This window comes from Fukomys damarensis, unplaced genomic scaffold (assembly GCF_012274545.1).
Source record: "Fukomys damarensis isolate Sample0158 unplaced genomic scaffold, DMR_v1.0_HiC HiC_scaffold_15, whole genome shotgun sequence".
Classification (NCBI taxonomy): Eukaryota; Metazoa; Chordata; class Mammalia; order Rodentia; family Bathyergidae; genus Fukomys; species Fukomys damarensis.
The window spans coordinates 3561736-3572411 of record NW_022900927.1 but is presented as its reverse complement, the minus strand read 5'-3'; the positions used below and the strand labels follow the sequence as shown (position 1 = coordinate 3572411).

Genomic DNA, 10676 nt, shown 5'->3' with positions numbered 1-10676 from the left:
TGTTTCTTTATAAAAATTTCCTCAGAACCCTAGAAGGTTCCAGATTCTACCCAGAATGTGAGTGGAAGGAAATGAAGGCACTGCAGACAAATGTGGACAGACCACGCCAGTTTCTTAGTGCCTCACTCGGTCCTGTATTTGCTCCCATGTAAAACAATCGAGCCCTGGGATCATAGGCACTGACAAGCAACTTACACCCAGTGTCATTTATATTTAGAAATACATAAATTATATGTTTTATAATGGCATTCTCTGCTCTTTAAGTACATTTTTACAGTTATTTATAAGCTTTGGTAGACAATAACATTTAAATTCTCTGCTCTGGGATTGGAATTGATACTATGTTCCCATAACCTGAGCAGTGTGATCAAATCTGAACAGGCGCCACTTACGTCAGTGCCCTAATACTAGCGGCTTAGCTTGACAAATGACACAGGAACAAAAATTAGCGGGCTCTAGAAAGCCCTGCCTGTGCCTGTGAGGGCTCTGTGTGGAAGGTGTTTGTAGCCGGTGAAGCAAGCGCCATCTCACGTGAGTCCCTAACGTTTTGTTAAGTCTACAAAATGAAGATTTTTGCCAAACTGGTTTTGAGGGGGGTTTTTGGTACCGGGGATCAAACTTGGGCCCTTACACTTATGAGGCAGGTGGCAGAACCACTGAGCCAAATCCCCAGCCCTGCCAAACTGATTTTTATGGGAGATTCTTTTAAAAATATACCAGCATTGCACATTGCATGCTTGTATTAAAATTTCATATCTCACCATAAATATGTGTAATTACTGCATGTCAATAACGAACTATTTAAAAATAAAATGCTCCATAGATGATAACTCTTGAATCTTCAGAAAAACATTATGATGTAGAACACTCGAGGTGGTTGAAATATCAGCTCCATCCAGGGATATGAAATACCTTCGTTGATACAATCATCAGTTTCACTCTGCTCATCTCACGATTCTTAAGAGGTTTACAACAGTGAGAACATGAAGCAGCCTAGGAATTCGTCACCAGCGATTCCACGGTTTACAAAGCACACTCAGGATTTATCTCATTTCGTCCTCACAACAATCCTAGGAGCAATAGGTGGTGAGATCCTATTTCCATAAGTTAATAAAATGTTAGCATGGACCGGGCCTGGTGGCACATGCCTATAATCCCAGCACTTGGGAGGCTGAGGCAGGAGGATGGCTGTGAGTTCGCGACCAGCCTGGGCTACATAGTGAGTTCCAGGTCAGTCTCAACTACATAGTGAGACCCTGTCTCAAAAAAATATATAAATATATTAGCATGGGACAGTGATAGGATTCAGATCCAAACATTCTGACTAAGCCTGTGCTTTTGCACTCAACCTCAAGGGAAGTACGGAGGAGCCAGCCAGTTGAAAGAGTCCCAAGCTCAAGAAGAGCAGCTTACATTCAATCTTGTGATGAGGAGGTATCTTCATAGTTTGGGGTCGTGGGGATGGATGACCAAATTCAACTATTACTTAAGGCAATTGTACTTGTTTGGAATTTATGACTAGGTAGATGGTGGTAAGGAAGGTATGGAGGCACAGACACAGTTGGAGCCTTTTCAGGGATGAGAGACGATGGCTTAGATCAGTCATTGGGGCCTGTGTAGGAAGCCACTATTCTTCTTTTGTATTCTTGAGAAAAAACTTTTGCTATGTATTCCAGGCTAACCTTGAACTTGCAGGGATCCTCCTGCCTCAGCTTCCTGAGTGCTGGGATTACAGGCATACACCACCACACCCAGCTAAGGAGCCATTTTACTTGTATCCCTGAAATATTTTTTGCTGAGCTTCTGTTTTTGCCATGCTTTTTGTTAGTGGGGCGAATTGCGTACAGGAAAACAAAAAAGATTGGATCAGCTCTCCTTCTGCTTCTTCTTCCTCCTTCTCTCTCTCTGTTCTCTCTCTATGTTCTTTCTCTCTGCTCTATCTCTCTCCTCCCACCCCTTAAATAAAATCTCCAGTTGGACCTCTCAAAATAAAAAAAGATTGGGTCAGTTGCGAAAGAAACATTTTCTACCATTGTATCTGGACTTAGTATCTTCCTTTCACCTTAGAACTACTTTCCTCCCAAATCTTTTAGCAATCCAACAATAACCAGCAAGTTCCTACATGAAAGGTGTGTCATCCCAGCCGTCTTAGTCAACCTACACTTAGTCATCCGGGCATTAGTTCTAAGGCTAAGGTAATGGCTTTGGAAACCAAATGGAGGGGTGAGATGTGTGGAAGAAGAGGCAAGACTTGACTGTGAATTAGTGAAAAACTACTTTTTGAGTATCTGCTGTGGCGTAGGCACTGTGTTTGTCATGTAGAAGACAGGAAAGGATTTAGCTCAGTGGCACCACGCCTGCCTCGCAAGCGCAAGGTCCTGAGTTCGATGCCCGGTACCAAAAAAACAAAACCAAGAAGAGAGTAAGGAGACACTGGTGATGGGATACCACACTTGTTATCCATGCAGCTTAAGAGATTCATTAAGGAAGCTTGTTGACATAGGCAGAGTATGCTTTGTAAAAGATACCACTTTATGTGGTCCTTAAAGAATAGGGGAATAAGGTCATATGGTGGCACACAGTTATAATCCCGGCACTCTGGGAGGCTGAAGCAGGAGAGTCAGACATCTGAGCCTAGCCTGGGAGCTGGTGATCCTCCTGCCTCAGCCTCGCAGAGTGCCTATTTGGCAGGGGGAGAATATTTCTCAACTTTATTTTTATTAGTGCATATTTACAGTATAATGCTTACATTCCTTGTGTGAAATAGGTGATGTGCATAACACATCTTTTCTTTTCCTCATTGAGTTTATTGGTACATTTAGGTATACAGTACGGTTACATTCATTGTTGGGATCTTGTACCTTTACAGAACAGGTCTTGGTTCTCATTTTTTCCCCTTGACCCTGCCCTCCCTTCACCCCCTCCTCCCCTCCCCATTTACAAGCACTTTATTTCCATTTTTTCATTTTCTCTATAACATAACATATCTTAATATATTTCTTCATCTCCTTTCCCTCTCCTACTTTTTCCGCCTCCATCTCTTGATCCCCTTCCTATCTGAGAAACCTTTACCTCCCCGCTTCCTCTTATTTAACTTTTATTTTGGCTCTTTATTTACATTTTGATTGTCTCACAGAAGAGAAACCATGTGATATTTAAGCTTATATATCTGGTTTATTTCATTTAACATTATAGTCTCAAGGTGCCTCCTACATTTTCCTACAAATGACTCGATTCTATCCTTCTTTATGGCAGACTAATATTCCATTGTGTACAGATGCTACATTTTCCTCATTCGTCTCTTGATGGACATGAAGGCTGCTTGGCTACTGTGAACTACAGTACTATAAACTATAAACATGGGTGCCCATGTATCACTGTAGTATGATGTTTTTGACTTTTGGGGGAAAATATCTGGAATTTCTGGTTTCCCATTTGTTGAGGAATCTCCAGGCTGATTGCGCAGTGGTTTCACTGGTTCGCTTTCCCACAGCCATGCTGGAGGCTCCCTTTTCCCATGTGGTTTTCCCCAGTGCTGTGAAGAACGCTATCGGTGTTTTGGTTGATATTACCTAGTGTTGGAAGTATTGCCATTCTGACTATATTGGTTCTGCTTATTCAGGAATAGGGGATAATTTTCTTTTTTCTGGTGTCCTCTGAGATTTTCTTTCTTAGAGCACTCTTGTTTTCATGGAAAAGGTCTTGCGCATCCTTATTTAATTTTTCTTGCTGCTGTTGTGTATGGTATTTTTTTCCTAGTTTCTTTCTCAGTGGGCTCATCATCGGTGTACAGGGACACGATTGAGTTTTGTGTGTTGGTTTTGTACCCTGCTACGTTACTGAATTTGGCTATTAATTCTAGGAGTCAGCATGGATTTGGGGGGGTTCTTCTGCATAGGAGATCGTGTCATCTGCAAATAATGATAATTTGACTTCCCCTCCCCTATCACACCCCTTTTCTTTTTCTTGCCTCATTGCCCTTGCTAACGTTTTGAGCACCGTATCAAACAGGAGTGGTGAGAGTGCACATCCTTGTCTTATTTTTTATTTTAGAAGGAAAGCTTTCGATTTTTCCCCATTTGGTATGAAGGTAGCAGTAGGTTTATCATAAATGCATTTTGTCAGATTGAGATATAATCCTTCTCTACCTATTTTAAGTGTTTTTTATCGTGAAAGGATGTTGTAATTTTGTCAAAGGTTTTGTTTGGTTTGGTTTGCTTTGGTACCAGGGATCGAACTCAGGACCTTGCACTTTTGAGGCAGGCGGCAGAACCACTGAGCTAAGCTAAATCCCCAGCCCTGACAAAGGCTTTTTCTGCATCTGTTGAGATGATCATTTAATGTCTTTGTCTTCTGTTTATGTAATATATTACATTTACTGATTTGTGTATGTTCGGCCACTCCCACCTCCCTGGCATGAAGCCTGCTTGGTCAGGGTGTGAGAACTTCCTTGTTGATAGTGTTGCTTTGTCTTCTCAGGTTTCTATTTTTTCACTTTGTTTTTGTGTCCAAGCTTGTGGATTGAAAGTTTTGTGTCTCCTATGGAGACCTCTTTAGTTAATGGCTACTCTTTGGCAGTGTCCTCTGGGCATGGCTAACTACTGGCCTCTGCCTCTGTCCCAGGATGTAGCTGCCTCCGCTGACTTGGCATAGAAGGTCACAGCACTTTTGGCCCGGAACACTGCTGTCCAGGGCCACATTAGCATTCACGACAGTATTGGCATCTCGAGAAAACCATTCAGCACCAACAGTTATGACATCTTAGCTATAGTAGTAGAATCAGTATCAGTCACAGCATCAAAGACAACCTGAATGTTGACACCCTAAGGACCAATAATGTGCCATCTGTAATTGGAGTAGATCTATAATTATATATGAACACTAAGACAAACAAAATAGTGACTATAGAACATACCTACTAAATGGAACAACTTCCCTTCTACCAACAAGAGAACAGTATTGAACATTAATAGGGCAAAGTTAACCAGCTACCTAAATAAAGCTTAGTAGTTATACTAGCAAGAGGGGAGGGTATGGAGAACCGGACAATAAAAAACAAAGATTGGAAAATTAATCAATGGGCTATGAGACAGAGGAGAAAAAGTGAGATGGGAGTTCTATTGAGTTAAGGGAAATTAATACCTTTAGAAAACAGTTGCAGGAAAGAAAAAATAAGAAAAAAGAAAAATAGAAAAGTACAGGAAATAAAAGTAAGACAAGAAAAATTTCAAAGAGAAAAGGAGAAAAAAAGACTCAGCTGCCCCCCTCAAAAAACCCAATGAAGGAAAAAAATAATAATAAATTTAAAAATTAAAAAAAAAGTGAGTCCAGCCAAGCATGGTGGTGCATGCCTGTAATCCCAGCACTGGGGAGGCTGAGGCAGGAGAATTGCTGTGAGTTCGAGACCAGTCTGGGCCACATAGTGAGACCCTGTCTCAAAAAACCAAACAATAAAAAAATTTAAAAAGTGAGTCCAAAAGCCTGTATATTTTTGAATGAGTGATCCCTTTCCAGGATCTACAGTCTTGGGATCCAGCTAGTCACGACTTTTCCCCCTAGCTTTAGGTCATTTTTGAGGTGCCCTCCCTGCACCAGAGGCCCCTCTGTCTGTTCAGGCCCAGCTCTGGCTCCTGTCCAAGCCAAGGTTGGTCCTTGCTCACACTGGTAGATGGGAAACACGATCAGCCCTCTGGTTTCTGCCGGAGGTGGTCCACACTGCGGGGGTTCACATGGACTGTTGGACTTAGTGTTGACCGTCGTGAGGTCTGGTGTCTCCCTACGAAGCACAGGCCCACTCGGGTCTGGGTCTGGTAGAGGCCTCCTGTGGTTGTCTCTCTCCTCGTCACAGTGGGGCCTGGTGACACTGGAGTGTCTCAAGTTGCTGGCCAGGTCCATACTTTCTCTGTGCGTCTGCTGGCTCTGGGGCTCCCCTCCCCTCCCCTCCCCCGGCACTGTCCAGAGCAGTTGGGTCGGTTACTCTGTACCTACACTGCTCTGCGCCAAGGGAAAGCAGAAAGTGCAGCTAGCCTGGCACTGGGGCATGGTCATGCCCTCGCCGCGCAGTGTGACCAGTGCAGGCCTCCTTGTCTGTTTGGTTTTTTTTTTTGTACCGGGGATCGAACTCGGGTCCTTGCACTTGCGAGGCAGGCGGCGAGGACTGCTGAGCTAAATCCTTGGCCCACCCCTGTATTTTTAACCACACATGACATTGAGGGCACTGGCCACCCTGTCTTACTTTCCTCACACTCAGTTAACAGGACTCTGCCCCTGTTTTCTGGCACTGGGCGAACCAGTGGTTTCCACCACTCATCAGGGAATTCTTGTGATTCTTTACTCTGTTGTAAATATCGAAAGGGTTAAAATGACTAGTCTTACTGAATAGTTCTTTTTGCTTTTGTTGACATTAGTATGCTATGATTCATTGTACTTCAGTTGCCTTAACAGTCAAACAAAAATTGAATTTGAGGTATGTTAAATTCTGTGTTTTTCAACACACCCCCAACAGAAGCTTCCTTTGGGGTCAAGAGTACAGAAAGAACTGTTATGCAATGTTTGCTTCTCTTTCTATTCAAGTATGAAATATGTAGAAATTCAGAGGGAACAGTCAGAACCCTTGGGAATCGAGTGTCTTAGGATAGAATACAAGACATTTTTATGCGGTTTTGTTTGCTTGTTTTTTAGTTATCCATTAAAATATGAGTTGAGCTCATGGGCTTAGGGTTGTAACAAAATTTAGATCAAAGCTGATGGAAATAGAAGCCATCCCAGAACCTGCCCTCCAGGGTCTGATGCCCAGCCCTGCTTGCTGGTTTAGAGTTCCTTGGACAGCTTCCTCCTTTTCTTCAGCCAAGGCACAAGCTGTTGTGTTAGGCTGAAATACTGCTTAGTCATGCTTTGAGATAGCCTTGGATCTCCTCCCCCTGCTTAAGTGGATTTAGATCACTGTGATGCCCTGTACTTTCCCCCCAGAGATTGCATCACATTTGTCCTGAGCACAGGGACCATGTCTAACTTACTCAGAGCTTTTTCCAGAGTACTAAGAACAGAGCACAAGGTAGGTGCCCAGTAAACAGTACATGCCAGTTAAATAAAAGGAGGGGTGACAGGCTGGTGGCTAGGAGTGCAGCTCAGAGGCAGAGCACTTGATGAGTACTTGATGAGGTCAGTGCTCAGGGATAAACCCTAAGCACCACAAAGAGGAAAACAGTCTGCATCGTGAAGTGCAGGCATATCCTTACTCTCACTATAACCCTTTAGGTAAATATTAACCCCGTTTACAGATATGGCAGACTGAGATCAGAGAAGTAACTTGCCCAAGGTCACTGAGCCAATAAGTGACACCGTAGAGACTGGAAAATTCTACCTCCATTCTCCTAGGGTTCTGATTGAGACTGAGAAAGCGACGCAGAATAATAAGAGAAAAGCATGATATAAGCTTCATGAGAAGGATCCCTCAAAAAGACACAGAGACCCAAAGAAATAGCATCAGTTAATTTATACTGAGCTGGACAGAGCAGTAAACTGAAAATGTCATATTAGGTGAGGATACACACACACACACGTGTATTTTGTTTGTTGTTGTTTGTGTTTGTTTTGGTGCCAGGGATCGAACTCAGGCCCTTGCACTAGCAAGGCAGGCAGCAGAACCACTGAGCCATTGAGCCACCTCCCCCCCAGGTGAGTATAATTAATAGGGTAGAGAAGTAGCTGTAAGGTAAGAGTTAGTTTAACAATACTTATATGATAATTGCATCTTCCACTTTGGAGAAAGAGAACAAAGGTCAAAACAAATTATACCTGCTGTTTTTTTGAGTAACTTTAACTCAGTATGCCAGAATAGTGTGCTTTAACCCTTTCAGAACAACAGAGACAATCTAGGTCACTTTAATGCCGGGGCCAGTGTTTCCTTTTGTCTCTTTTCTTTTCCTTGTGGCAGGCAGTTATCTCACTGAAAAGACACATGTCTCAGCATTGTATGATATTATCACCCATCAGAGAGATTTGATCAGAACCCCTCCATGGGCTAATAACGGGCTTGGTTGTGTGCTCTCTCAGCAACTGTTCCCGCCCCTTACTGCAGTCACAGGCCTTGTCTTCATCAGGAAAATACACACTTCCCTTCCCTGTTCTTAGTCCTGGCACTGCCCCTGTGTGTGCTCAGCCCCGGCGGAGGAAGCTCCGACCTAGTGACCCATCCCTACCATTTTGTAACTTGGTATCGTCAGCTGGGCCAAGTTTATGCTCATCGGGTCTTTAGCTGGAGTTTTTGTGCAAGTGGATTTATTCTTTCCAGGGCCTTGGGCCCTGGAGCATGAAGATTGCAGTGCCTTCAATTTGTTCATCTAGTAGGACAGAGAAGGAGGGCGGAGACAACCCTCTATATAAGTCTGGCTCCTGATAACATTTCCTGATAACATTCCTACTGAGCTGTGCCTGAGGCTTTCTGCCCTGTGCTTTTCATCGATTTGAGTCTGTAAAGCCCTGTCTCAGTTTAAGCCTGTTTGGACTGAGTTTTGTCCCTTGGACTCAGTGGAGTTCTGACCAACGTAGGCTATGAAAGGCGTTGGACACCTTTCCACCGCACCCCTTTTCTGTTGCCTTATATTGTCTGAAGACATTCCATGGGGCTTGGGGCAGCTGTGTGTTGTCTTGGCCTGAGAAAGGACGCTGTTAGAATATAACGAGGCAGCAATGCTTATCCAAGCAGATATCGTGACAGTGAACCTGGGCTTCCAAAACTTGCTCAGTAATTTGTAGAATAATTGTAAGAAACTTCATTTATTAATATCTCTTTCCTTAGTTTTCTTTTTTCTGTCAGAAGTGAGGGTGAAATCTGCCGCATCACTTAGGAGCCAATTAGTAAGAATGTACCTAGGGGGCTGGGGATGTAGCTCAGTGGTGCCACCACCTGTTTCTTAAGTGCAAGGACCCAAATTCGATCCCCGGTACCAAAAAAAAAATAAAAAAAAAAAATGAATGTACATAGTACTTTGGTATTATCTTCCAGTGTGATAACACTTCCCCAGGTACATCTGTGGCTTTCATTTCTCTCAACCACTAGATCTCCTTACCAGTAGTGAAGTGGGTAGACACAGGTGTTTCCTACTTTGGGAGGGGAAGGGAGATTCATGTTCCAGAGCTCAGGAGAACGTAAGAACCCGCTCTCGCTGTACCAGTAACTGTGTGTCCAAGAGGTAGAACCAAGAGCTTCCTCTCTTCTTGCTCTGTACATTACACAAATGAAATCTTGCACTAAAGCTTTCCACACCCCATCATGAACCCCCTTCCAGTACTGCTGTTTTGAAAATCTTAGCAGTTTTTAGACTTACCTAGCTGTAGAAAGAAAAGTCTGTAAGTTAAAATAACTTAATTTTTTAAAATAAAGGCGTGGTCCCTCAGAGACATTAAGAAAAATGAAACCAAGCTGGAAGAGATATAAACTATTTCATTTATTTTCATTCCTAAAATGAATGTGAATTTATTGGTTGGTTTGTTATTTAAGTGGTATTTTTGCAAAAATAATCTCAGAAAATATACTACGTTTGTTAAAATACATGCAAACTTGGTGAAGATCCTATTAAATCCTCTGACTAAACAACCTGTCACCTCTTTTCGAAGCACTTTTGACTTTTATGGTTTCCATAATTGCAAAGAACAAAGAAAACACTTTGGGACAAGAGTAGAATTTGATTTGAACAATCCAAAATGTACTTGCCTACTTCTTTACAGATTCATGGATTTTTAGGGGTTCTCACGTAACATACCTAATTGTACAAGCTTTTTTAATTATAAAGGCCCCTGTCCTTGCCTGTAATCTATTATAATTCAGTAAAGTATTGCTAGATAATTAGGAAAATGAACCCAAGAAACTTAACTCCCTCAAATGGTTCTATGGTATACTAGTATGTGTCAATATAGTCTTTATCTTGAGTATTAAGGACTGGAATGCAGGAAAACAAGCTGGTGGGACTCTGGAATGAAGGACATAAAGCTGAACAGAATGGCATGTGGCAGGTTGACACATTCATTCTAAAAGCCAAACAAGTGGCACCTAGAATGACAAATAGATTCAGATTTCTTTTTCAGAAAACTGGTGCTATTTAGACCTGGATTTTCAATTTGCCTGTATTTCTTTATTCAGCTTACGAATTATTAAGGTTTCTTCCCTGCTCCCTTTTCAAAGCCTTATTTGGAAGTGATATAACTGCTTTTTGGTACCACGCTCTGAAAGAGGTGAAGTTAAGGGCCGGGGATTTAGCTCAGCAGTTCCACTGCCTGCCTGGCAAGCACAAGGTCCTGAGCTTGATCCCGGTACCAAAAAAAAAAAAAAAAAAAAAAAAAAAAAAAAAAAGAAATTAAAATCTGATGGGTAACAACTTAAATAAGGTAATTGGGAAATTTTCCAAGTCACTGAACGAAGTAAGGTTTGGAGATAATGGTGGACTTCAATGAAGGGTCCATTTTTTCCTTTGAAGAGAGACTTCAAAGATTTTGTTGTCTGTTTTGATTTGGTTTGATTTGGATTCTTTGGAAAAGAAAAGGAAATAGCTAAATAGGCTATACCAGAAACCTTTAAGGATGAATTGGACTTCACCTAAAAGCAAGAGTTTCCCTTTTCCCACTTAGCGTGTTAAGCGTAAAGCTGCAGCTCCTCCCCACTGGTTCCCGGTTCCCTG

The 10676-nt window shown here is 42.4% G+C and overlaps 1 protein-coding gene across 1 annotated transcript in view; it reads right to left on the bottom strand.

The window, feature by feature from the left end:
- Nucleotides 1–10029: 10029 nt before the first annotated feature.
- The window catches only part of LOC104858972 (methyltransferase-like protein 7A), a 5644-nt gene continuing 4997 nt past the window's right edge, over nucleotides 10030–10676 (bottom strand). Inside the window, 1 exon segment of the mRNA XM_010619448.2 lies at nucleotides 10030–10051. Coding sequence (XP_010617750.1) covers nucleotides 10030–10051 — 22 coding nt within the window.